General features: G+C 40.7%; 1 protein-coding gene across 2 annotated transcripts; it reads left to right on the top strand.

The window, feature by feature from the left end:
- The first annotated feature begins 383 nt into the window (after window positions 1-383).
- TBC1D8B (TBC1 domain family member 8B) lies at window positions 384-27,327 on the top strand. 2 transcript variants are annotated; one of them, XM_041396359.1, is made up of 21 exons: window positions 384-589; window positions 5,832-5,942; window positions 8,022-8,140; window positions 8,776-9,001; window positions 9,926-10,166; window positions 11,211-11,418; window positions 13,012-13,179; window positions 13,753-13,902; window positions 15,011-15,161; window positions 15,390-15,604; window positions 16,067-16,184; window positions 16,864-17,149; window positions 18,430-18,559; window positions 21,160-21,258; window positions 22,386-22,454; window positions 22,658-22,898; window positions 23,555-23,620; window positions 23,736-23,819; window positions 24,643-24,699; window positions 25,013-25,110; window positions 25,411-27,327. In XM_041396359.1, exons 1-21 carry the CDS (start codon window positions 460-462, stop codon window positions 25,819-25,821), a joined length of 3,378 nt encoding a protein of 1,125 aa, XP_041252293.1. In that variant the 5' UTR covers window positions 384-459; the 3' UTR covers window positions 25,822-27,327. The 2 variants fall into 2 exon arrangements, with proteins under 2 accessions (XP_041252293.1, XP_041252294.1); XM_041396360.1 differs by lacking the exon at window positions 384-589 and adding an exon at window positions 7,113-7,251 and having other exon boundaries at window positions 5,829-5,942.
- The last annotated feature ends 110 nt before the right edge of the window (window positions 27,328-27,437 follow it).

Raw genomic sequence — 27,437 nt, 5'->3', positions numbered from 1 at the left:
AGGTTTGGGCAGAGCTGAAAACGGGACCGTGCCCTGGGCACAGCGGGCACGGCTGTGTGCGGGGCGGCGCAGCGCCCGCCGGGCACACGGCCGGGACCCCAGTCCCTGCCCGGGCACACACAGCCGGGGCTCGGCCCCCCCAGCCCCGCTCCGGGGCACAGCACAGCCCGTACCGCGGGCCCCCGCTCCGGAACAGGCCGTCGGGGCTAACGGGACAGCCCCGCCCCGCCACGCGGCACGGAGCGCGCAGGGCCCGACGGGAGCTGTAGTCTCGAGGCAGGGGAGTACACAGCCGACGGGAGTTGTAGTCCTATTACAGCAGCGCAGCACGGCCTCTTGGCGGTAAGGACTACCGCTCCCAGCGTGCCTTGGGAGCCCCGCCCTCCCGTGCCTGGCGCCGCAGCCGCGAGCGCGGAGCGGGCACGGCGGTGGAAGCGCTGCGCCGTGAGGGGCTGCGCGATGTGGCTGAAGCCCGAGGAGGTGCTGCTGAAAAATGCCCTCAAGCTGTGGGTGCAGGAGCGCTCCAACCAGTACTTCGTGCTGCAGAGGCGGCGGGGCTATGGCGAGGAGGGCGGAGGCGGGCTGGCAGGTACTGCCCCCGTGGGGCCGGGGCAGGGCTGGAGCGGGAGGACGGGGGTCTGTCGGCCCCGGGACTCCCAGCCGGAGCGGCAGGAGCGGGACCCGCTGGAGTGCTGGAGCCCTTTGCTGGGCTCTCATGGGGCTCTTCTCGCCTTCCTTTCCCTGGGTAGCGCGGCCCCAGGGGCAGCAGGGTCGGCGGGGCCGGGCAGCGGGCAGGGTCGGGCGCTGGCGCTCTGCGTGCCCCGGTCACCGTGGGCAGCACGGCCCGCTCGGCACGGGCTGCAGAGCCTCTGCTCCAGCGGGGCCCGGCGCACATCACGGGCTGCTTGGTGCAAGTGGACGCGTCTGAAGAAGGACTGATCTGCCTTGGTTTGTTGGCAAGATGCTCATTTCCAAATCCCTTTTTCTGCTGCGTCTGGGGCTGCTTGAGATGAACTGCTGCTCAGGCATTTCGGATTGCTTGTTTTAAAAGCAAGCATATGGTTTGATGGGGCTTGTCAGCAGTGGTGGGTCAGGAGAGTGACAGAGGGGTGGGACAGGAAATTGACCATTGTATAATAAACTTTATTCCATGAGAACTTCAAGGTATGGAGCTGAGTTTCTATTTATAATTCTTGCCTGTTTGTATCGTCAGGAGCTGCAGGGGTCCCAGCTGCTGCTGAGACCTCTGTGATGGTGGCAGCTATTCTGACTAGAACTGACTCCTTTATAGACTGGTGGTGTCTGTCATTGACCCTGTCAAGGAGAAATGCTACAGGGAGTCAGTGTAAAGTCATTCCTCAGTGGGATCTCGAGAGTTTTGCATTTCTGTAGCTTTTCTAGGCTTTCTCTAATTGTGTCATCCTAAAGCAAGCTATGTTAAACATGAGACATAATTGTCGTGTGGGAACATTTATTAATTTCATTGAATAAAACCACAAGGTTCAAACTTCTGGCTGGTGAATTTCAGATGTAGCAATGGCCCTTGCAGCTGGAGGTGGGTCATTCTTCATTGGCATCTGAACCACTGGCAGGGCACATGAAAAGTGTGAAAGAAAGCATCCCAAAATCCCAGGTTGCTATGCATATCATAGTATTAGAAGCAGATAGGTGATGTCAGGCCTTGGCTTGGAGCTAAGGATGATATATTGTGAGCTTGGAAGTCTTGTGGGGATCAGGCTTGATGGCCTCTTCTCTACCTTGGTATATTTGGAAGCCAAGGAGACCAAGTTGCTGTGAAGGTTGACTTTCTGCATGATAAAATTCATTTAAGGACTGTGATTAAAGTGGAACAATGAGAACTGGAATAAGTTGTTCTTCTGAAAACCTCCTCATAGGCTTACAGCTGGGTAGACAGCTGGGCCCTGCAAGTGCCCTTTGGGTTTTGGGGAAGGTGAGGCTTCTGTGACTGCTCTCCTGTTCTTGGTGGCTGTTGACAGTGTGGGAAAAACACTTGGATGGGATAGTTGCTGTAGTATGCTTTTTTTGACGTGGCATTGCACATTTTATTTCTGTAACTTTTCTTATAAAAAGATTCTTCTGTGCAAGTTACGTTTTTTCCCTGGACAGAAACAAAAGGAGTGAGATGTTACTGAATTAAAATTGTGATTAAGAAAGATTAACAAGACAGTTGCATAAAAATGCAATTACATTTGTGTTTGCAGGTTTGGAAATATTCAAACCTCCTAGGTATAAGCCAGCATTAATTTCATATTGCTGCATGTCACTTGAGAAAATTAGCACTTCTTTAGGAAAAAGCAAAGCACAGCTGCTGTGTTATGAAATCATCCCAAATGTACAATCCTGTCCTCCTGAAGAGCGTTTTACAGCTGGTGAGACAAGGCCCGAGGTCACTGGCAGCACTGAGGAGTGAAAAGAGGGAGGCAGCAGTGCAGGAGTCACGAGGGAAGAGGGGGACAATGCCTCAGGACAGGAGTGGAAACAAAGATGGGCAGTGCTGCAGGGTTTGAATGGCACTAATGGGGATGTGACAAAGGATTCCCAAAAATACAGGAGTACAGTTGGTAAGACAGGCTCTAAGGAGGGAAGTTCTGAGGAAGCAGCCAGTACCTGGAGAAAGGTACAGACAGAGGATCAAGAGATAGATGTCAGCAGAAGTGCTTACATGCAGGAAGGCTGGGAATGCTGGTGCTGTCCTAGGAATAGAATGCAGTCTGCAGTTGGATTTGTCTGTATGACCCCTCTGGACTGACAGGGGCAGGACCAGTTTGTAGGTGACACAGGGAGCTGTTGTGGCTCGTGTGCACGCACCACCCTTCTGAGTTTGGTTGTGTGGATGACTTGTGAGCAGGTCCAGCAATACCTTGTGCTGGCTGTGCTCAGCCTTGCCTCCCTCCCTGCTTAGCTTTACACTTCATCCTCTGTTTTAGAGCTCCTGAAGGATTCAGATGCTCTAGCCTGTCTGAGTGGTGCTCCATTGGGTAATTCCATACAGTGGGCTGTCCCAAAGTGTGCTGTCTGACAATACAACTGTGTGACCGTGTCCTCTGGTTGTTCTGTCTCCTGCAGAGCCACTCTGGGAGAGCTGATCAGGTTTTCCAGAGTGGATGGATAAGAATATAGTTGTGAATACGTGTGCTGTAACTAAGGTCTAGTGAGATTAGGCATGCTGGTCACAGAGCTCTAGCTTTAGTTCTAGTTTAGGAAGGACCTTGGTTAGGAGATGGGCATGCAAATGAGTATTTAGTGTCATAAAGTTCCAACCTTTCACAGAAATTTCAATGCTGGTTTTTTGTGGCATGTCTCTGAGCTAATGCTGATATATTTCTAACCAAGTGTTTTAGAGACATCTTGGGAATGATACATCTGTATTTCAAAGCTATTCTGGATCCTTGCCCTTCATTTTGGTTTCTAGATTATTTTACCCTATGTAGTGAAGCATCCAGGGTATTTCCCAGTAGTTTTACTCAGGCAGTTATGAAACTGAAAACGTTTTCTAAAAGCAGAGCATGTTTTCCTTATAAATGTTCATCACTTTTCAAAGATACAGCTGAAGTCATTCTCTGTGCAAAGCAGGAAGATGATTAGGTGGAATCCTCAGGAAAACTCTAGTTTTAAGCAGAGATGAAAGTAGGGGACCCTGTGTAAGTTGTCCCTTGGTTCCCATTGGGAAATAGCAATCCAAGGAAGTGCCTGGGGAGAAACACACAAGAACTTGAGGGTATAGCAACCCTGACCAATAATGCAGTATTCCAAACACTGGCAGCTCGTGGAGGACTTTCAGGACTAGGATGAGAAGATGAGTGAGCCTCTGCTTGTTCCTCACAGTTATGCCAGTGTCCATAGCCATGGAATTGGTTTGTACTGAGGGGCTGTTTATTGCCTTAGGCTCAAGCCTGGGGTCTGGGTCCCATTCATGACTCGTGGCAGTGCTGAGGTGATGGATGCTCACCTGGTACAGTTCATTGTGTCTAAAATCCAAGGAGACAGGAGCTGTGATGGCATTTTGAGGAGTGCTCCTTTCTAGTGCACTGTGGTGACTGGTGGCTCAAGCTGACTTAACCTTATAAATGGTGAATAATATCCTTGTACTGTATATTATAACAGAAAATGTTATTAGGAGATTTGTGAGTGAAATAATGCAATGTTTGCTGAAGCAAAGCCATCTTTGAGATCAGCTCGGTGGCATGACTCATTCAGTAAGCAAAAGCTGCTTAAACAGACATGTTGTTAATTATTCAATGTCCGTCTTCAGTCAGGAACTACAAAATAATTCTACTTTCCAACAGCAATTTACAATCTGTTAATTGCAGACAAGACCAGAGATGTAAATTACTGCTCTGGTTATGGGTATTTTTTTTTTTTTTTTTTTTTTGTGGTGTGTTGTAATTATTTTCTTCCATGTTTTTGAGAAGCAAAAACATTTGAAACTTGAGTAGCCACAGTGAGGTAGTCCCACAGGCTCTATGCTGAAAATGTATCTTCAGGAAGACCATGCTCTGAGGATGAGAGTCTTATAAAATCTGCTTTATTTTGTTTCCTTCTCTTCTTTCACAATTTATATTTTTTCAGAATTTGGAGGGAGTTAATGGAAAGAAAGTGAAACCCAAAGTACCAAAGCAGCCAACCTAAAAATTCCAAAATAACTTTTGAGGGATGCATTTGAAATTGTCTAAATCTAGTGTTTCTACAGAATATTAAAAACCAAAATAAAAAAAATAATTTTCTGAAACAGGGAAGGATATTTAAAGATATAAAGATTCCATAAGGGCTATGTTAGTTTTGTATTCCAGCTGTCTGCTGGCATTTATTGGGAATGCTTTTCCTCCATGATCTCAACAGATTTCTGAAACAGATTTTACAGCAGCTCATTGAGTAATTGTGTCATGATATTTTGGGCAATCTCATCTCTTATTTTTCTGTTCTTCTGTAGGAGACTAAGAGCCCTGTGTGATGCTCTGGTAACTTTGCTTCAGTTGAATTTTCTGCTTCGGTGGCCGTGCTAGAAGGGTGCAAACATAGGAAATGCAGGAAAGAAGCATAAGATCCTGTTGATTGTATTTTTGTTTCTGGTGTAACAAGAAAAGATTTTATGGTGCTTCAGGAATCAAAAGTTTCAATTGTTTCTTCAGTACTGATTTTTCATCTTTTAGAACTTCCTTTTAGATTTTAAAGGATCAGTTAAGATCCTCTAAAATAAGGGCTAATATCTTTATTACTGCACAGTGAGAGAGAATGATTTTGGGTCATTATGAAATGCACCCTCACTTTCCCAGACAATGTTTTTGTCCTGGTTCTGGAGAGATGAAGTTTGTCTTTTCAGTGAGATTAGTATGTTTTCATCTGAACTCTATTTAATGGGAGCTAATTCAATACTCAGTGGCAGGGAGGTGACAGCCAATTATGGTCTTGAAGGGCTCTTTCCTGTGCCTGGAAAACAGAACAACAGTAAATGCCTAATTAAGAGGTAGTTCAATTACTGGTTGTGCTCACTGAAGGCCGGGACTGCCCTGTTACATTTCTGGTTGTGCTCTGGTTTCACATACTGCATGGTCACTTCCACAGGGGTCACCTCAAGAAACTTCTTCACCCTCATTTGTGCCTCGTGTCTTTTACTGCATCAAAATATCACATCCCAAGGAAGTTCCTCTGGGAATACTTCGTGCTCTTCTCAGTTGTGCTTCTTACTTTCTCAGAGTGCATGAGTCCTTACTTGGGCAGTGTTCCCGTTCCCCAAGGACCGAGTCAGAGGGGGGTGTGCCTTTCAGAACCCGAGTTTCACTGTGCTGTGTACATTTTCTTGGACACAACAGGGCTCCTGGTGGGAACATTAGATGCAGTGTTGGACTCGACGTCGAAAGTGGCCCCGTTCCGCATCCTGCACCAGACCCCCGACTCCCAGGTCTACTGGTCCATCGCCTGCGGTACGTACGGAGCTCTGGGAGCCAGCCCGGCCCAGCGAGTGCAAAGGGAGGGTGCCGAGTATGGGTCTCATTTTTGGCTTAATCCTCTCACATTGTTACTCATTCTCATGACCTCTAAATGGTTAAAAAGCATTTTCAAGCCTGAGCTTGATAGCAGAGTGTGGTTCCAGTTTTTCAGAATAGAACTATGGACTCTTCTGGAGCCCTTCAGGTACCAAAGCCTTTTGGCACTGTTACAGTGACAGAGGCACAATCTTTTTCTTTGTAAGGTGCAAAGATAACTTGACATAATTCAGGATAAGCTCCCAGGATCAGCTTATTCCAAACTGTGCTGTAGGTAGGAATAACAGTAGATGCTTATCCTAATATTTTTGTTTGCTTTGTCTCTGCATGTTAAAACATGCAGGTTCACAGTCATGGTCAGAGCTGAATTCTTCCTCTTGTCTGTTGCTCTTGTAGTATAAGTTCTGTCTCTTTCTCATGTTGTGTTACTAATCAACAGGGAATGGAAAAGTAAATACAGATTTGTTCTTGTAGCTTTAATTTAGTGTAATTGCATGTCACTTTAAAAGGGCAGCCTTAAAGAATTTGAACAGTTTGTGAATTGACAATAAGTAACATTTCAGGGCCACTTCTGAAGAAGTCAGACCTGGTGATAGGCTATCAAAAAAGTACTTTAATATGTATGTTGGAAGTGTGCTCTGGGGAATTCTGCTGCCACCAGGTCAGTCCTTGGGAAAATACAAAGGGTAATCTTCATTGCAGGACTGAATTTATATAGATTTTGTGCTGTAAAGATCTGCTTTACAACAGAAAGCTACATAATATAATTGTCCTAATTGTGTTAGATTGTTTCTTCTGTGAAGAAATTCAAGGGATGACACTTTGTTCCTGCTATTAGATATTAAGGGTCTGAAACAGTGCTCTTAAACCATTTAAACAATTACAAAAAAAGTTTCATTATTTCTAGGTCACCTCTGTGCCTCTGATTCACATTGTGACTTGAATAATTGGCCTACATGTGTAGTCTGAGAAAAAGAATTACTTTTGGGATGTAATTGCTATGTTAATTACTCTTCATATAATTTGTTAAGTGTAGCTGCAAATCCACCCAGTGTAATACAGTCTGACTATTCAACTATATTTAGAGCAATTTCTATTCATTCACAGGGCCACTTTAATTCTGTGGAGTGCATTGAAAGTTGGTTAATTACCCTTTACAAAGTAAGCTGAGAAAAAAGCAATTGTTCAAGGTGTGTTCTTGCTTGTGGGTATCAACAGTATGTGATCACACTGCCTGCTTTGATTGGTGAGCATTCTTGTGGAGGATGAAGCTGTCAATTAATTTATATTCTAGAATGCCTTTATTCAAACCTGTGTAAGTTTTTCAGTCTCCCTGTTCCCCAGCATCTGATGAGGAGTCACTGTCTTTAAAGCACTGACTCTGTTTTGAATTTGCTGAAACCCTGCGGATTCACTCGTGGCATCTCAGCCCTTGCTGCCGCCCTGGTTCCAGTGATGTTTGCTTTACGTCCTCACACGTGTAAGGGATTTTGCACAGCAGGCCTTAGCCTTGAAGTTCTGCTCTGGAAACTGTTGTGGGCCAGTGATCAAAGCTGAGGATATCAAAGGCACAGATTTAATTTCCTGCTGAGCCTCATGGGTTTGGTCTCACATTTCCCACTTTCTGGCCTGTTAAACTGGGCGTGTTGCAGTGGTGCTGTGCTTTCCGTGTTGGGGAGGTGCTGCTGACAGGAAGGAACTGTCAGTCCAACTCAGGCTTCAGCACTGAGCCACATAATGTTGAGAAAGCTCAGATGCTTTTGGATTTAATGGCCAGAAATAGAGCTGCATAAAGGACTTGAAAGATAAAAACACAAAAGTGCATATGTTTCATGCACACTGAATACATTTCCAGTGTTCATAAGAAGTAACAAGAAATTTAAGGCTTGTGATTTTGACTTGTGTATCTAAATTGCTCTGTGACTCAGGAATTTGCTAAGTATTCCCTTGATGAATAGTTTAGGTGAAATGATTGAAGTCTGTCCTAATTTAAAGTAATACTTTCTTTTTCAATAGGATCCAGCAGAGAAGAAATAACAGAACATTGGGAGTGGTTAGAACACAACGTTATGAAGACTTTATCAGTGTTTGATTCAAATGAAGACATTACGAGCTTTGTCCAGGGAAAGATAAGAGTAAGTAACAGGCATAATTGGGAAAGGCTAAGTATTCTTTTTCCTTTAACTGTACACAAATAGTATGTTCTCTATAGACTATTCAAGGACAGCATTGTAATGCTGCCTACTCTGAGTAGTATGTGACTCTTCACTTTAACATGTGCCATTGTTCCTGTGTCTCTGCCCCATAGCTAAGTAAGATTGTTGGACATAAACTCCACTTAGTAAATGACACATCAAATGCCTTTAGACAGTGGTCTAAAACTGCTGATAAATTATTTCACAGTAATTTTAACAGTGCCTGGGAAGCATGTGGTCTGTTTTTTTTTTTGGTGGTTTTTTTTTTTTTTTTTTGCTCCATATATGCTAAATATTTAGCCCAGGAACTCTTGAGATTAAGTGAGGAAAATATGTCTGTTTCAGAAGAGGAGACACAGGAATGTGTGTCTTGCTTAAGGTGTGTTGGAGACTTGGTGGATGAGTCTGAAATAGCACATTTTATTTGTGACCTATGATTTGATCCTCAGACTCTTCTTCCCCTTCTAAAACTTGCTCTTCTGTTGGAAGAATGCTGTGCTCTGTGCATGCAGGTGCATATATGACAACCACCCACATGGACACATGCATGAAGTAATGTGATTTTTTTGTTGTAGGGTTTGATTGCTGAAGAGGGAAAATATTCTTTTGTAAGAGAAGATGATCCTGAGAAGTTTCGTGAAGGTCTTATGAAGTTTGAGAAATGCTTTGGATTACCAGAGCAGGAGAAGTTGATTACCTACTACTCATGCAGTTACTGGAAGGGCAGAGTGCCCTGTCAAGGATGGCTGTATCTTAGCACCAACTTCCTTAGCTTCTACTCATTTTTGCTTGGAGCAGAAAGTAAGTGAGCCTTGATGCTGAGCTGTGTCCCTTCATGCTGCACTGCTCATCTTTCCAATTAGGAGGAATTCTTCCTGTGTGCTAAGGGAGCTGTTTTGACATGTGAGCAGATGTCTACAGAGATGAGCAGAAACTGCCAACATAATTTATGGAAATGCATACATTTGTGTAACATACTACTCAATATCCATTATTATGCTTCCTTAATTAAAACGTCAGCGAGAAGTCAGACTTCCAGAAATTGGCTGTAGCTAAAATTGGTCCATCATCTTTAGTTCATGCTGCAGTGTTAACTCTGTGAGGATTACAGTTATTTCTTCACACACAGGCTTAATATTTCACATGGCTGCACTGCACACTGGTTATAATTGCACATGACTCTTTTTTTCCCTGTGTAACATTAGTTTGAAATGCCCAAACAAATGCTTCTAATAGTGTGTACTATAACTATTTATGTGAAAAATGGAAAACATACAGAAAATAGGAACCTTACAAAGCTGATTTTGATCTGTATTGAGAAATGCCATAGCTAAAGGGCACGGTTCCTCTACATGCCAACACATGATGGATTTAATTTGAGAAGCCCTATTGGTGAGCTGTTGAAGGGGGTTGGCTTATATGATGGTGTTTGTTTGCTGTTTGCAGTTTCACATAAGAGCAAGGAAAAGGTGATGTAAACTTGTGTTGTCATATGTGGTCTGTGTTTTAATGTTTTTCTGTTCAATTTTTTCTAATGGAATTAATTTTTTGTAAATATGGAGAAAATGCACTTTGTGCTTATTCGTTTGTGGTCCTTTCCAAGTGTGTTATCATTTGGCTGTGTTGTTTAACTATATTTCATTAGAGCTGCTACTACTGCATTTCTTTTTTAATACAGACATATATTGAGAACTGACTCATATGTCCTTACATTTTTATTTTCAGTAAAACTTATTATCTCCTGGGATGAAATATCAAAACTTGAGAAAACTTCCAATGTGATTCTGACAGAGAGCATTCATGTGTGCTCCCGTGGGGAAGATCATTATTTTTCCATGTTTTTGCACATTAGTGAAACATTCCTGCTCATGGAACAGCTGGCAAACTATGCAGTTAGAAGACTTTTTGACAAGGAGACATTTGAGAATGATCCAGTCCTTCATGACCCTCTGCAGATCACCAAGAGGTAATGCACTGCTTATAGTTTATCTGTTCTGGGCCCAGTGTTTGTTTAGGCAAAAGAGGAAGAGAATCCTTGTCTCAAGGAGATTGTAAATATTAGCAAAGCTGGTATTTTCTTTACCAAGTGAATCATTAAATATTGGACCAAAGCCATATGAGGCATTGTAATTTGTTGTTACTTGTCAGGATGCAAAGTCTGTATGAAGGCTGGAGGTGATCAAATCTTCAGTGCTGGTCTTCCACCTAAAAGGTTTCTATTAGTTTGAATTTCGAAAAGGTGTTCTTGCAGCATTTAGGATTAGAAAATTCATATTAGAGCTACAGTGTCTCCAGAGATACCTGATGAGGAAGGATAAGGTGGGGAAGAAATCATTTAATAGACATGTGTAAATGTTAACTGCATGGGTTATATGGTAAATGATAACTGATGGGTGCATGGTTTTCCTGAGGTACAGCATTATTTTGGGAAAAGACATGGATACCAGTAACTTAACGGTTAAGGTCCTTCCTTTTCCTTTGATTCCTCGATTTGGTAGCAATGCTGGAGAGGGATGCTGCTCTACAACCAAAATACTGTTTCTGGCTGCAGTTATCTGTGAAAAATTAGCCCCTGGCAGATGTTTACAACGTGTACTACATTTCTAGCTAATTAACCCTCCATCAAGCCAAAACTTGTTCTAGTTTCAAATAGATTATTCTGGTGTATGGGGAAACAGAGCACATAATGCTATTAGTGTCTTTTTTGCACTACTTGTAGGCTCTGTAGTGCTCTACTGTGTAAGAACATTGTTGAATCTGGCCTCGTTTAGTGACATATTTAAATTTTTTGTTCAGTGGATGTACAGGTAGGTGTGGTCCTGCCCTTTGTTGCCTCTTCAAGAAAAACACTGAACCCTCCAAATTGATGCCATAGATTATGGGAGAGGAGAACATGATATTTTACTGTCTTTTCCCAAGATATTTTTGACTTTTGTATTTGTAAAGACATTTAAAACTTACGTAGTTTTTCTTTTCTCTTTCCTACCAATGTGTTCTGTTTTTAATCCAGAGGCTTGGAGAGCTATGCCCACAGTAAGCATTTTAGTGCATTCTTCCGGCTACCTAAAGAAGAGTCCTTGAAGGAAGTTCATGAGTGCTTCTTATGGGTTCCTTTCAGTCATTATAACACCCATGGGAAAATGTGCATTTCAGAAAACTACATCTGCTTTGCTAGCCAGGATGGCAGCCTGTGCAGTGTAATCATTCCACTGAGAGAGGTAATGCAAACTACAAATCAGAGTCACTTTTACCAGCAGTTTTGCACTTCTGTTGTTTAATGCCAGTTTAGTAGATTTTCATTAGAATCTTCTTATTTTATGTGATGTCATGTATTTCCCCCTACCCTGGATACCATATGTAGGAATTCTGTTTGTAGGTTTCTGGAACTGCTTTCATGTTTCAGACTTGTTTCTCTGTCTTCTTTCCCTTATTTCTGTAGCTTGGTACAGAATCCAAATTTTTAATACTTTTTTTATTAAATGAAAAAGCTTTTTCTTAGTACTTGTAGGTGAGTTAATAAGACGTTCTCAAGGTAAGAAGTAAAGAATTGTATAGGGTAGAGGACTTTGAAGATCAGTAATCATGCTGCTGTGTTTCTTAGCTCAGTAGTGCATTTTTTGCAGCAATTGAGCAGTACTGTCTGTTCAAAAGTCTAGGAAAATCCAGGTGTTGAGCAAGTAGCAATGCCATTACAGCTGATTTTCTCAACAGACTATAAGGACAGAATAAAGACCATATAGCAAAGGGCACAGCTTTGGAATTTCAATAGACCTATAGTATATTGCAGAATAACTTCTGGGAAAAAAAACCAGCCAACCCTCTTCACTTCTGTCTTGACTTCATGTGATCTGGGACATTGCCAGATTTCAGTTGTCCAGTGTTAAAAGCTTTTCATCAACACCAGACACATTTTACAATAGCCTACAAATAAGCCAGGTTCTATAATTGCTCTGTAATTGCTTTACATGCTCTGTGTACACATAGCATAAGGCACCTGACACAGGGGGTGAGCTGTACTCATCTCAGCAGTACTCTTGGTGTTCCCCACCTGCATAAAACAATGTATTTGATTACCTGTAAATAGTGCTGCAAACAATAGAGACTTCCATAACATAAGAGGCTGTGTTAAAGGAGCTGGCTCTAAATTTATTCTTATGGACTGTCAGATCCTTGCTATTTGTTCTGCAGGACTGCAGTTACCTCATTTCAGAGGTCTTTCCTTCTTTACCTACAGCAATGTGCTCAGTGGTTTTCCATTCTTTACCTTTAAAAACATGAATACATCAGCAATGGCAGTCAGTCTACATTCTCATGATTGTCACACTTGAACTTGCATGATTAAACTGTTTTAACTGCTCTAGTCTATAACTGTTCCATCATGGCAATTAAAGTCAGCTCTAGCTGTCATGTGTTATGACAGCTGTTTTGACAGGGTATTCTCAGTGGAAATTCAGTCTTGTAAAACTTTTTTTTATTTGATTACTTACAAAAGTCATGTTTTCTCTGCTTTTGGATGGTAAGAAAAAAATCAACTGCTTCAGTGGGTAGAAGGAGACAAGGTTTTCAAAGAGCTGAGCACTCACAGCTGGGAAAACCTTTTTGAGGATTTCTGGTACTCTTGTTAAAAATCTGTTGCATAATACTTAGTGCCTTTTGGTAAAATAGCTACAGGCAGTTGAGCTTTCCATTTGTGACTTGTGTTACCTAGTCTGTTTGTGTGCTTCATACACTGTTTCATTTACACATGTATTCTCTTTTATAAGTAAGCAGGTAAAATTCCTTGCTTAATTTATATGTCCTTGGTCCCATAGGTCACAGGGGTGGATAAAGGAGATCCAGCCAACAGGGGAGTCAGCATTAGTACCAAAGGGAAAACAGCTTTTCGTTTCACAGAGGTGAGAGATTTTGGACTGCTTGTGGCAAAGCTCAGGATGAAATGCAATGCAACTGCGAGTCCACAACACATCATAAGTACTGAGGTAACTGCTCTGGCAATTCTAATTTCTTAGAATTTGTTCCTAGGAATAAGTCATGAATCTCTGGTTTTAAGGTTTAGAAAAATAAATAACTCTGCCCATTCTCTGTGAAAGAGAATGAGTTGGACAATGGTGCTACTGTGAATGCATTCCTGTTTGGGTTCTTTTACCTTGTTTTTCATCAGGTTTTGAAAAACAGCTCCAGCTGTAATGCTGGTTTTTAAGTGCTCTCAGGTTTTCTATGTAGTTCACTGTATGAATGGGTTTTTTTTGGTGGTGATGGTCAGTCCTCTTTATCCTCCTATTCTCAGTTCTCATTATGAATATTTGTCCTTTCATAATTTAGTTTCTTTGCTTGAGAGATGCCTTTTTTTCCCCCAAGTGTAGCCTCCTGACAGCCCAGCTGTGCAGAGCAGGGACTGCTATTTATCATTTATTTTAGAAACATGTAACTTAACATAATGAGCAATAATGTTCTGGTAACTTAATATAATGAGCAATAATGGTCTCGTATCAGTGCTGCTTCTTGGAGGATTGTTTGTTATTTATGAGTACCACTGTTAAATTTTTTTCAAGGTTGCAGGTGGTTCTGCCACTGACAGTCCAAAGGATTTTGGTGCAGGACAGTCAAAGATGGGCCAGAGAGATAACAGCAAAACTGTCAGTACAGAAGCACTTATGACTGTCTACCATCCTCAGGATGCTGAGAACCTTGACTCTAAAATGGTAAGGGATAAAATGGCCAACACTTTTTGGAATTGAATTGGAAAGGAGTGAAGTATATCAAAATGAATTCCAGCCAGGCTGCTGATTTCCTCGGGGGCTTTGTCAGTATTCTTTCATCTGCAATTTTTGTATTTGGAGTCCACAGGGTGCTTCTTCATAGCTCCATTCAATTTTCTGCTCATCTTGTTTAATAATGATATGCCTTATCTTCATGGAGTTAGTTTCTCCTGCTCTTCTACCCCTCAGGGAAGAGTTGGCTGTTTGTTTTATGATAGTGAACATGTTGCATTTATGTCTGAATTTTCAAGATACAAAGTCACTGCAATCTCTCTGGAAGCAAGGAGAATGTTCTAAGAAATTGATTGAACTTCTACCTTGTTTCCTTCTTCTGCACCACTGTCTAACAAAGTGAGGCTCTCAAGAATATTTATGTAGTTGTTTTTGCAGCAGATCATCCAATTTTTGCTTTTCCATAGTATGTGAAAAAAGACAGGTTTTATTTCAAAATAAGTCTTCCAGCAGAACCGAGTAAATTAAGATATGAAATTTTTATATTAGAAATACTGGAAAACAAATACGCTTTGGGCAGGATAAAAGGGAGTCCAGATTTTTAAATCCTGCTTCTTATACTCTGTTGAACAAAATCTACTTTTCAGTACCTTTAATTGCTTTAACAATGTTAAATCTTAGTGCTGCATGCACAGAAATTGTAGTGGTGACATTCACCCTGTCTCAGCCCTGGAGCCTCACATGAGCTGGAGCACTGATCAACAATTGCTTTGCTTCAGAAAAATCTCTGTTTGACCTTTCTGTGCTGTGGCAGATGGGATACTGAATTAGATCTGCCTTCTGTCTCATCTTGTATAAACATACTTTAAAGAATAGTAGGTCATGTATGAGATGGCATTTTATGCTAAATTTGTGCTTTGCATGGGCTGGATTTTGCTGTGATTTGCTTCAGCACTCATTTCACACATCAATATGGATGCTAACATTGCCGTTTCCAGTTTATATGAATATAACTAGGAGCAAAATTTATTTCTGTTCTCTGAAACCTGAGGAGAATCTACCAGTATACTTAATGCTTGTTATCTTCTGCTTTTGGCAGTTGAAAGAAAAAATGAAGGAACAGTCGTGGAACATCCTGTTTGCGGAACGGGGCCACGGGGTCAGTATGTTTCGAACAAAGAAGACTCGAGACCTGGTTGTAAGAGGCATCCCAGAGGCATTAAGAGGAGAACTCTGGCTACTCTTCTCAGGTATTGCATAACAAGTATAATTGGTTCATTTTGGGAGTCATCGTTGGCAATTTTCATTGCTGAGTGTTTCCGGTAATTCCAGTGGAATTGCTCTGACACATTACTTCAGTAATATCTGGAGATTCATAAGGTACCTCTGTAGTCACCAGAGTTTTTATACAAATTGCAAACAATCAAATTGCTGCTTTACTGTTGCCTCTAATTCCGTGCAATGCAATGTATTGGCAGGTGCTGTAAATGATATGGCAACCAACCCTGGTTATTACCCTGAGTTGGTGGAGAAGTCCTTAGGAACGTGCACTTTGGCTACTGATGAAATTGAACGAGATTTGCGTCGCTCCTTACCTGAGCACCCTGCTTTTCAAAGTGACACAGGAATTTCTGCCCTCAGGAGAGTTCTTACAGCTTATGCATTCAGGAATCCACAAATTGGATATTGTCAGGTATAGCAGTTTTGTGAGTCTTAGTGTCGATTGTTGAAATATTAGCTCATGATGGCAGTATGGTAGCACTTCATAAAATCTGTCACAGAAATGTGGAATAGTTTCTTGCTCAGTGGTTCATTTACTTTGCTTCTTTCATGCTATTGTGTAAAATGAGTTTTTTACATTGTACTTGGATTAATTTATAAATGCTGTCATGTCCACTTCATATATGCATTTGCATTCTAACAAGACATATAGCACTTAAAAATATTTTAATGTACTTTAGATACTCTTTTCTGTATTTAATAACATAGAAGTAAAACTCTTGTCCTGGATATGGATATGTAGGTTATCCCAGCACTTTAAAAATGTGCTGTAAAGTGCTTTCAGAAATTCTGAAAGAAATTCTGAGAAATAATACCAGTTGTGTTCTCACCGTCTTTTCTCTTAAATGTTTCCTTTCCTGTTTGAATGTTGCAGGCAATGAATATTCTGACATCAGTGCTTCTGCTGTATGCTAAAGAGGAGGAAGCATTCTGGCTTTTGGTTGCTGTGTGTGAAAGGATGCTCCCTGATTATTTCAATCGCCGAATCATTGGTAACATCCATCTGCTTTTTTATCTGTCTTGAGTTGAATGTCTACCTATACTGAATGTCAATGGTTTTTCATTAAGAACAAATGTAAGGAACAAGCTGAAGACTGACCAGTGGAGAGAAACCATTGCATTTGTTGTGGTATTGTGGAGTAGAAAATGGAGAACATCCCACGACTCCTTAAATAGGCATGGATGGGAATATTGTCAGTATTGTAGGCATAGCTATTCAGGAAATAGTCAGTTAGACTATTATACTTATTATACTTATTATATATAATTCCTTTGGAATTATATCTGTAATTCATACTATTTATTTGAAACTTAGCCAGTTTAGATAAAGGAAAAGGAGTTACTTCAGGTCTGGACTTGGACTTTGATCTCATATGCAGTTCTTACAGGTGTATATGTTAGAAGAAAATGGGGTGTGAAGTTTCTCTCTTGTTGCAGAGGGATTGTGCTGGCTGTCAGGAGAGTCACTGGAAGCAACCATGTACTCACCAGCACAGAGAGCACAGCTTCCAGCATGGGGGAAGGAGCCAGTGATTCCATGCAGCGGGGCCTGTGTGGTGTGCTTGTGCAACAAAGCTGCACTAGGACAGGAACTTTGTTTCTGGCTGGTGCTCTGAGTGTGCTTCTCTGTGTTAAGATTTGGGTGGTGGTTTTGTTGTCCTTTTCCTGCAGGTGCCTTGGTAGATCAGGCAGTGTTTGAGGAGCTCATCAGGGTTCACCTGCCCCAGTTGACAGACCACATGACGGACATGACTTTTTTCTCCTCGGTCTCTCTCTCCTGGTTCCTTACCCTTTTTATCAGTGTGCTGCCAATTGAATGTGCAGTCAATGTGGTGGACTGTTTCTTCTATGATGGAATAAAGGCAATCTTGCAGCTGGGCCTTGCAGTGCTGGAATACAACATGGAGAAGTTGCTCACTTGTAAGGATGATGCAGAAGCAGTCACTGTTCTCAACAGGTATCAGTGTAACTGTTACTCTTTCAGGCTACATAGCAGCTGCTATAATTGCATATACATAAGTCATGCTGAGATAGCTGAGAAGACATCTAGCCGAGACTTCCAAAGGCTTCAAAGGAATTAGTGCTCATCTCAGGCTGAAATTCTGGAAGAGGTGGCTGGAAAATGGGCCTGGATCCTCTGAACATCCCATCCTAAATTCAAGTTCTACTAAAACTGTAACTATTTTGTGAATTTTAAAGAACAAGCAATGTGCTTTTAACTTTGAATTTGTATCATGTATAGAAGGCAGATTGCCTTGATGAGAATATCTAAAACACATTATGACTGTTCCAGACATCAGTTCAGGCATCAACTTACAGCAGCAAGTTCTTCAGCTTAGTTCTTGTAGTTTAGGCTGCTGAATCCTCTGCTGTTAATGGTTTAAAACAGAAATAAGACCAAAAAAATGTGGTGAGCTCCTCAGTCATGATGAGATGTTTGTTCTATGTTAGCAGCATGAAGTGTGCTTTAAACTGACGTACTGCAAACAAAACTTGTACAGTTTTTTCTTTACTAACTAAATTCTCTTGTTGATGCTGAGGTTGTGTATCGTGGAGTATTAGAACAGCAAAATTACTGTGCTATAGCAGTTAACGAGTTACGACTTAAGAACTGATAGTAAGATTTTCTGTTTAGTGAGCCTTTTACATGTTGCATGTTTGAATGGGGTAGGAGCTACAAAATTATTGAAGAAAATGTAGTTTTTATTATGAGACCATGCAGTCTGGTGTTTATTGTAAAATCCAGCTTCCCCACTGGATCTATTTAGGCTGGTTATGTGGGTGGGATAAGCAGGTACAGGCCAGGCATATCTTTGTTTTATACATCGGGGGGAGTTAAGATTGTCTTGTTCACAGTTCAGGACAAGCCTTTTTCTCTGTCCCAATTAGTACAACCTTGCTATATGGATTAGAAAACCAGGGGAATGCCAAGTGGAGGGGACCTTGGAAAGAGTCTAGTTTAACTTCCCACTCAAAAGGGGATTGCTGCTAGCACTAGGTCACATAAGCTTAGTCCTAAAATCTCTGAAGGCTAGAAGTTCTAAAACCTTCTCTGGCTGGGCAGTGCCAATGTTTATGTATCTTTGTTACTATTATAGCACATTTGTGCTACTGACTCTGATATTCTTTGTTTTTTCCCATTCTCTGCATGTGTTTTTTTTTCAGTAGATGCCAATGTTATTGTTTGATTGTGATAAACTTGTTCCTGCTGATTTCTCATGTGTTTGCTTTGTGCAGATTTTTTGACAGTGTCACTAACAAAGACAGTCCTTTACCTCCAGCTGTGCAGCAGGGCTCCAACCTCAGTGATACAAAGAGTGACCATCCAAAAGTGGACATCACTGATCTGATCCGAGAGTCAAATGAAGTATGTGTTCTTGTGGGCATGTTCTTACATCCTGTGCAGTGTTAATGTTTCATGGGCTGCTTTGGAGCAGTGCAGTTGCATTGTACAACTGCAGGGTTGTTGTTATTTTTTTTTTTTTTTTTTTTTAGGGTAGAAAATCTGTCTGGGTTGGTAGAAATTTGGCTCTTTACTTTGTTGAGCCTCACTGAAAACCTTATAGGTTATGGAATAGGTTTGCTTTTCTGATTTGGGTTTTTAAGTGCTGGGAAGGTGCTTTCTAGTCTGTCCTGTGTGGAGCTCCCAAGATTCATCACAGGTCATGTATTACCATCCCTCATTCATGTTATTAGTATGTTGACTAAATGACAAAATATACCAGAAACAGCCTTTGTGTTATGCTAATTTGAGACTGATTATTGCACATTGCAAATACTGGTAACTTTTGACATAGAAGTGCATATGGGAAGCTGTGTACTTGAATAGTTTACGGTATGGGTTAAATGGCATCTAAAGATGTATTGGGTGAGGGAGACCAGCTGTGCTCTTTAAGGGCTTTCTTTCAATTTGCAAGTTTACTTTCTGCAGTGTTAAGCTTTGGAGCTCTGCATTGGGGAGGAAATCTAGTTTCTCCTATTTGTCCCCAGACATCCATGAGACATTTTTTCCCTTGCCATGATGTGAATCAGAGTATTAATCTATTTGTAGATAGGTTTCTGCTCAGCCCATCAGAGGTGACAGGCAAGCTGAGAGAAAATATGTTCATATTTTGCTCTTTCTGTTAACTGCTTTCTTTTATCTGTGTGATACTTACTTTGTTTTCTGATTCACAGTCATGTTTTTGGTAAAAAAAAATACACAGTACATCTCTTTTGAAAAAGTGTCCTGACCTTGACTCAGAAATGATTAACTAACTGTAATTTGTACAATTTTAGAAACTTTGATTTTTTTTTCTAAGAAGAGGGTGCTGCTTTTAATGGGGTGAACACTGTCAAGAATCAGAAACTCAGTTTCTCTTGGAATTGTCTCTGTAGCACTGGGCTAATCATAAAAAAGTCTGGTCTGTTATAGTATTGTTTTAAAAGAATGTTACACTGAAGAATCATGTTTGGAAAACTCTGTAAGATTCTTGAAAAAAGTTGAGAGTTCAAAGAGAGGATGAATATTTGCAGAATAGAGACCAGAGACAGTAAGTAATGAAGTGCTGTATATTGCATTCAGAAGTGTAAGTGGAAGCTTTCACAGAGATGGAATCATGACTGAAAACCAAAAACTTTCTGCTGCAGGAGATGGCACCAAATCAATAGTATCTGATATGGCTTTTGAACATTGTTTTGGGCAGATCTTTGAACCTGAACCTTCCACTTCCAAGGTGACAGCCCTGTTCTTAAGCCCATATCCCAGTTTATATCTCACAGCCCCTTTTTCTTACACAAATTCAGTTTCAAATTCAAGTCTTCTGTTGAAACTGATTTTCTTCGGTGCTGGCAAGTGTCTCATATTTGAGACTGCTCATACAAAGTAAGAGTCAATTTCCTGCTTTCCATTTTGACCAGACAGTTAATTTCAATGCAGTTGTGGTCTGATGAAGGGTTTTATTTTCATACCACTGTGGAAATAAAATGAAACAAATTTTGAAATGGGAAGATTGCTGCAATGGAGAGTTGTCATTCTGCAAATAGGTTACAAATTATGTAGAAGTGAACAGAGATACTCTCTGTGATACTGTTGTTTGTACAGGTGTTCGTGAGAGAAATGAGTTTAAGTGAAAAGGTATGGAGTTGAATTTTAAAATGTAGTTCAGTTTCATTCCTTTAACTCTGCACAAATGCAGTCTAATCAGGCATGAAGAAATCATGTTTATCTAGAGAATGGAAGACTGTATAGCATTTTATCACATTAAATTAATTCAGATTTTCATTATATATTGTATGTATATTCTTACTAAGGCCATTGCCTATTGCCAGTGCTCAGAAGCCAGATCAGTGAAAGAGTTATGATTCACGGATGCAATTTCTCTCTTCTTCTACTTTGTTTCAAACCAGAGGGATGCTGGTAGCAATCTACACAGGAACACAGAAAGACAGTTCTGGAACAAAACTCAACAGCTTATCTGGTTCAGCTTCCTGTCCAGCATCCTCCCAGATCATCCTTTAAAAAGTCTAGTGTTGTTAAAACAGTTCCACAAAAGAAAATCTGCAAAAACTCTAGTCCATCATAGGGTTTGTCTGCCCACGTGGGAAAATACCGAGTTAACTTCAGTCCCTGAAAACATGCACATCTTAGACTTTGCTGCCTTGCAGAAGTAGTCACCATGTGATAATAGAGTTGGGTATAGAGCCAACACATAGTAAAATCCCTTCCTTTTTCTTCCCACACAGGGAACTACTCCAGTTTCTTCTTTCTCCATCGCTCTCTGAAACACCCTTTCAAAAACACCCTTTTAAAAGTTACATTGGTTAAGGAGAATGTTAGTGCTCTAATAAATGATTTTTTCCTTAGAGTTTCTGTGATCTTCCTTTGTGTCCCTGTCTATGTTGTGCTTAGATGCAAGAAAGACAAAAATACTTGTTTAGCTGTGTCTCCCAGCAGTTGATTGCACAGAGTGGTGCTTTTCTCCTTAGAGATACGGTGATATTCGCTATGAGGACGTTGAGAGCTTGCGCTGCAGGAACAGGCTTTATGTGATCCAGACCTTGGAAGCCACGACCAAGCAGAATGTGGTGAGTGATCTGGAAGAGTTTCAGCCTTCTCCCTGATGAAATCCATTCCCTTTTGGAAGGTTCTGAGAAGAGCTGCAGTTTCCAGGCCAAATGTATGATTTTATACTGAACCCCCTCATGCCTGCAGGGTGTCTGTTAACTGAGGCTTGGCCTGTGATGTTTTCAGGCTGTAAATCACAGCATGACCTTCTGGTCTCCTTACAAGTAGCACCATTGCCAACCACTTCAAAAGGCTGGTGCATCTCTCACACTTTGTGTGGATTGGAACAGGCTGACCTATATTTCTATCTGCTGATGTTAATACTGTTCTCTTAGAGGCATAGAGCACCATACAGTAAAACAATTAAGCACCTGCATTTTCACTCCAGGAAGCAGCTCTGAAGAGGTTATTGTAGTGCATTCAACAGGGGTTGCTTTTTGTCTGTGTTGTGTGTGAGTGTCTGGTAATGTGGCAGCTCTCTATCTGCCTATCTCATCCTTTCAATTCAAACTGCTCAGTGAAGGTGGAGGTTGTGAGGAGCTTCCTTTGTTTGCCTGTTTTCTTCTGTGGCTCATTTCCAATGCCTGATGATAATACTAGTGTGTCCACCATCTAGTGCTTCTTTCTGTAGTAAATGTGGCTTGTAGCAACAGAAACTAAATGCTGGTGGTTATGCTGAGATGGTATTGTTGTATTTAATTTTACAAAACATATATATTGTGAAGTTAGAAGCTGATCTTAGAGCAAACTTTGCTTTTTAAAAAGCTGTGAAAAAATTTTTTTTAATTAAAAAAATGAGGATTCAGCTTCACTGTTGGGAGCTGAACATGCATTTGCCCATTTAAAGGAAGCTATATGTTATGTCATTATAAATAATTGAGTTTTTCTCCTGGGTTCCACAATGTAGGCTCCGTGTGTGTTTGTAACATGACTAGCCTTAAGCTTGTCTTTTTTTTGGAGAAATTATTTGTTTTAGTCTATAATCTTCTGATTACTTTTTAAAAGAACTGCTTTTCTTACTTCTAATTGTAACATGCCAAAACCTGGAATATGCAAACAGTGTCTCTTAATGTAATCTTAAGTCTCCCATAATGTTATTCCAAAGAGGGAAGACACATTAATTAATTTTTTCTTAAATTTGTTTCAGCTACGTGTTGTGTCTCAAGAAGTAAAATTCAGTCCTAGTGATCTTGAAGAGCTTTATGAATTGTTCAAGGTAATGTGCCATTTTCCTCTCTTACCCAACAGCCATCTTAACAGTAGACTTTGAAATACTTTTAGTAAATAGAGATAAAGGCTGGACTCAATATATGTTTTACATGCCAGCTGTACTACTCATTATATAGTTAACTCCTCACATCTTTCCCCCAGAGAGACTTGTTGTTTCCTGAAACCTAACGTTTTATCTTTGCTTTGCAGAAGGAGCATTTTCTTTCCTGTTACTGGAGTGTAAATAGTCCTGTCCTGCAGCACCATGATGCCAGCCTGCCCTACCTTGACCAGTACCGGATAGATTGCCAGCAGTTCAGGGTTCTGTGCCATCTGCTGAGCCCCTGGTCACACTGTGCAAACAGAGACTCTCTGGCTCTGTGGACATTCCGACTGATGGATGAGAGTTCTAACTGCCTTATAAACTTCAAACAGTTTGCCTGTGTTCTTGGTATGGCAACAGAACACACATGAGCACATTCAGCAGGCTCCTGGGAGTAGTCCTGGGGTGTATCACCTTCCATACTCTGTACAAAAAGCTAAGGAGATTTAATCTCTTAACACAGGGTCAAATAATGTGATTTTTATTACAGGCAGAATAATTTCCTTTTGGAGATTAAATTTAAATATGGCTTGGCCGTCAATATATCCACAAATAAGAATGTCTGATCTCATTGCCCAGCCTGTTTGGTTTATGATAAATCTTCATACTAAGTCATCTTTTACACTGATTGTGCAGGATGACCAATGCCTTATTCCTCTGGGAAACTGAAAGTTTTCTTGTCTCACTGCACTGTTTCTTTCATCTTGTTTTCAAAGTGGTGTGTTCAGGAAACAAAAATTTAAGGGAAGTGCTGAGACGTTAGTACTTTATTTCTTTTAGTGCTGTGGTTTGTAAGTCATAGACATGATTAGTGTTCTTTCATCAGTGTAGGCTAACCCCAGGCTCAGCCACAGGTGATAGAGCTTTCTTTAAGCTTCATATCTTATTATACTTCCTTAAGCTAGGGCACATGTCCAGTTCCAACCTCTCTGGGTTGTATTTGTTTAAGTTAAGAGGGTGTTTTAAAGTTTGGTCCAGTTGAAAGTTGTCCTTTCCCCTAACAGATACGATGTATAACGGAAGCTTCACTGACAAACTCAAGTTTCTTTTTAAGTTGCACATCCCTCCAGGTAAGTGAGAAACAGTGTTACTTGGGGAGAGCTGTCTTTGGTTTTTGTCATTGTTATCACTGCTTTGGTAATGCCTGGGCACCATGAACCCACTTCATTTAATCATTTATTGCAGCTTTTACTGAAGTAGAATCTCTGAGCCCTTCCAAAGGGGATGATCTTTCAAAAGAAGAACTGATGCACTTCAGCCAACTCAATGGTAAGCTCCAGAGTGTGAGGTTTTGCCTGCAGAATACTAGAAAGAATCCCGTAATTATCCTGTGAAAAATGAGGAGCTTTCTTCTGAAAACAAGTAAATCCAATAAATCATATCCCTGTTAACAGAATCCCTTGTGAAGATCTGTAGATAGTTACAATTTAATAAACTTGCACAGAATTTGTGGATAGCTCATCTGATGGTGGAGTTCAAAGGCCCGTGGATGTTTACATGGAAATAGGGGAGTGTGTTGGGTTGGCATTTGTCAGCATTGTGTGCAGCTTGTTGCAGTGTTCAAGTTATGGCTGTTTAATTTTTGCATCCTGGGCATAAAGGAATGATATTTTCTGCCTCAAGAATTAAAATACCAAATCCATACTTACTTTGAGGCACATAAGCATTTCAAAATTCTTTGCTTTCATTTTAGACCAAGTGAGCTGAAAAAGGTTTAGTAAATATATGGAGTTGATGAAGTAATCTGTTTCAAATACTCTTGAAAGAGTGGGATTTTTATAGAGAAGACAGATCCCTTTTTGGTTTTAATATCTGCCTAAAGTAGACAATATATAGGTGCTGTTCCTGCTGCTCTTCAAGTCGTGCACTGTGAACATTATAAAGATTATTTAACTGATAGCAGTTTCATTGGTGATCTTCTGCCTCACAGTGGCTTTTATTTTCATAGAAAGTATGCAGATGGCATGTGGTTTCTTCTTGACCTAATCTGTGCTGAGAACCTTGAGGGTCTTGTGCCTTAAGGAAGGAATTTTTGATAAGGGAAATGAAACATTGGTCCTTTTTTTTTTTTTTTTCTTTTTCTAAATTGTAGTTTCATCTGTTGGGGATAATCTTGAAAGTGGTTCTTTGAAGAGCAGCCCAGAAAAAGGTAAAAGAATCCCGGTGGCACATTTGGTAACTGTGTCTTTTGGGGGAGTAGAGCTGGGAAAGTGTGTGGTGACAGATATATTAAGTAACATCAACCTTAGCGTGCTGCTAACATTCTGTCCTCTTATGTAAGTGTAGTCATGGGAGCAAAAGGGCAAAAGTAAATTCTGGTTCTCTGTAAACCCTTGGCCACACCACTCTGTGAGAAGGAATGACATTGAAGGTGCCAGTTCTTTTGCTTATCGTCCCTCATAGGAAGGTCTCAGTTCTTGTTTGTTCACTTTTTTTTTTTTTTGCACTTCTCCTTCAAAAAGGGAAGGGGAGGGTTGACATTCAGGCATATCTGAAGCAATGGCAGGACGAACTTCTTAAAAAAGAAGAAAATGTCAAGGATTTGCCAAGAATGAATCAGGTAAACTGTTTGAGTCTTATTTAAGTCTATTTTAGTACCCTTTAAGTCCTGTTACAATATTTCTGAAGGATTTGTAGGATACATTTAATTTCAAATCTTCACATCAGTCATTAGACTGTGGCTTTTTAAAACTGCTGTAGTGTATCAAGAGAGAGACTTTGAGACACACATCGGTTTCTCAGGGCTGGTCCGTGCTGTCGTTGGAGCAGCAGCAGGCACCGGACTGAGAATACAACAGGCACTGAAACACAACAGTTGTGTTGCTCTTCTCTGAGCAGTCTCCTCTCTATCTCTCTGTAGTCTCAGTTCATCCAGTTCTCAAAAACTCTCTACAATCTGTTCCATGGAGATCCTGAGGAGGAGCTCTTGTATCGGGCCATCGCGGTGGTCACCAGCCTCCTGCTGAAAATGGAAGAAGTTGGCAGAAGACTGCAGAGTCCCATGTCACCTGTCAGAAGTCCAGTTGCTGTTGCAGAAGTGGCTGCTGAAGTGCCCAGAGAGAGGCAGGAGGAAAGCAGCTCTGAGCAGACTGAAGGCAGTAGAGCACAGAGTTTGGAAGGGAACCATGAATGGTCTTTTGCCTTTGAACAGATTCTGGCATCCTTATTAAATGAGCCAGTCTTTGTGAGATTTTTTGAAAAACCTCATGACATAAAAGCTAAAATAGACAGTGCTAAAAATTTACAACTTAAAGCAAGAGCCAGGGTGTAATTTTCTTTACATTTGACTCTGAATTAATCACATAAAGTGCTTACAAATGAAGGCTGTAACTATGGAAATCAAGTCTGGTGTTGATAAAGGAAATGAAGTTTGAAGAATTAGCTTCAAGTATCAGATTACTGGTATGTAATGTAAATAAAAATAGTTTGAAGCACAGTCACTTTCTTGCATTGTTCATAAGTTTCACTCCAAAATAGGGACTGAATAATGAACTGCCTTTACTGTGTTATTAAAACATGCAGCATTGCTTGGAGATATTGGATGTGTACCTGTTGCAAACCTGTCTGAATCACTGTTAGAGTAGGTGTTCTCCAGGTTCTTTTCTATTACTGTGATATAAGGAATTACTTTTTCCCATTTTCACTTCAAAGGAGTGTCAACAGCTTAGAGGTGGTCTTCCACATTAATTAGTTTTTTTCCAATTTGCTTGTGGACTGGGGCCAAAGCAGGGTGAAGACTAAGAACAGAGGCTGTGGTAGCATGACAGGACCATGAGATTAGAAAAGGAAGTTGCCCTGCTCACAATTCCTCTGCTTTGATGTTACCCAAGGGTCTGGACTCCAGTAGATTCCAGCCCCTCTTTCCCGTTTTCATACCAATCCTCCTACAAAGAAAAGGTGAAAAGGATGGAGGCTTATTTGGTCATCCAGGCTGCACAAGGATGCAGAAACTAATACTGATTATTTAAAATCAAGGGAAAGTGGTGGCTAAATCTGTCTGACCACATGGTGGTTGTAGTTTATCTGGCAAAAGGAGACATTGTTGGCTTCTTAGGAGCATGTTGATGAAATGTGGAGTTTTGCTGGTGTTTGGAAAGCCCAAGCACAGGCCATCTGTAGCTGAGTGTTGACTATTGAGCTGCTTCGAGACAGATTGCAGTTGCTTCTTTGCCTACCCCGAGTCTGTGTCTCAACCCAGTAATTACTATTGCTTTTCTATAGCACTCTGGATTGTTGCTGCTGGAATATTTTCTATTTGTCAGGATTCAAGGCAACAAGAAAATCCCCTTGAATCTGACTTGAAATTTTTAATATGTAAAATATGATATAGTAGAGATCCTGTGGAGGAAAGCTCTACCAGTGTAAATGCTGAGAAATGCTGACCTTGAATCTTTGGTAGCTGATGCTAGAAGAAATTTAGAGAAGGAGGGTAAGAACTTGTATTTTAACAACAATATCAAAGTATGTGGGGAGTCTTGCTAAACTAGTTTAAAACGTTTGTTTCCAAAGCCTGTATGACAATCTTTCTCTGCAGAGCAGCATTATTTTTATACTGTGCATGTATTTTTAAAGAAGCAGAATGGGGATGGTATCTTTCGGAGGCTTTTTGTGCAATACTAGTGTGAATGAAGAATAAAACAAATTTCTGACTTGTGTTACAGGCACTTTGTGAAATGCCATCATTGCAGTTGGTGTTAAATTATGAATTATGTCTTACACTCTCCTCAATACTCTCAGGTATTAATGTAAAATAAAGTTTTACTGAAGAAGTCCAAAAGCTGTATCATATATGTGGAGAATGAGGAAGCTTTTTTCAGAATCCTTCACAAAGTAATTGCAATTGATACAATATACTGCTGATTTGTATTTTTATGTATGAAATATAAA

The sequence above is a fragment of the Onychostruthus taczanowskii genome, unplaced genomic scaffold, assembly GCF_017590055.1.
Source record: "Onychostruthus taczanowskii isolate IOZ18803 unplaced genomic scaffold, ASM1759005v1 scaffold13, whole genome shotgun sequence".
In the NCBI taxonomy this organism is placed as follows: domain Eukaryota; kingdom Metazoa; phylum Chordata; class Aves; order Passeriformes; family Passeridae; genus Onychostruthus; species Onychostruthus taczanowskii.
This window is presented reverse-complemented; position numbering and strand designations above follow the sequence as displayed.

What these genes read in the sequence shown, in the direction of transcription:
- TBC1D8B (XM_041396359.1), top strand. Translation starts at nt 460, where the DNA reads ATGTGGCTGAAGCCCGAGGAGGTGCTGCTGAAAAATGCCCTCAAGCTG. An exon ending in GGGCGGAGGCGGGCTGGCAG is followed by an intron (nt 590 to 5,831) that starts GTACTGCCCCCG and finishes TGGACACAACAG; the next exon opens with GGCTCCTGGTGGGAACATTA. An exon ending in TTGTCCAGGGAAAGATAAGA is followed by an intron (nt 8,141 to 8,775) that starts GTAAGTAACAGG and finishes TTTTTGTTGTAG; the next exon opens with GGTTTGATTGCTGAAGAGGG.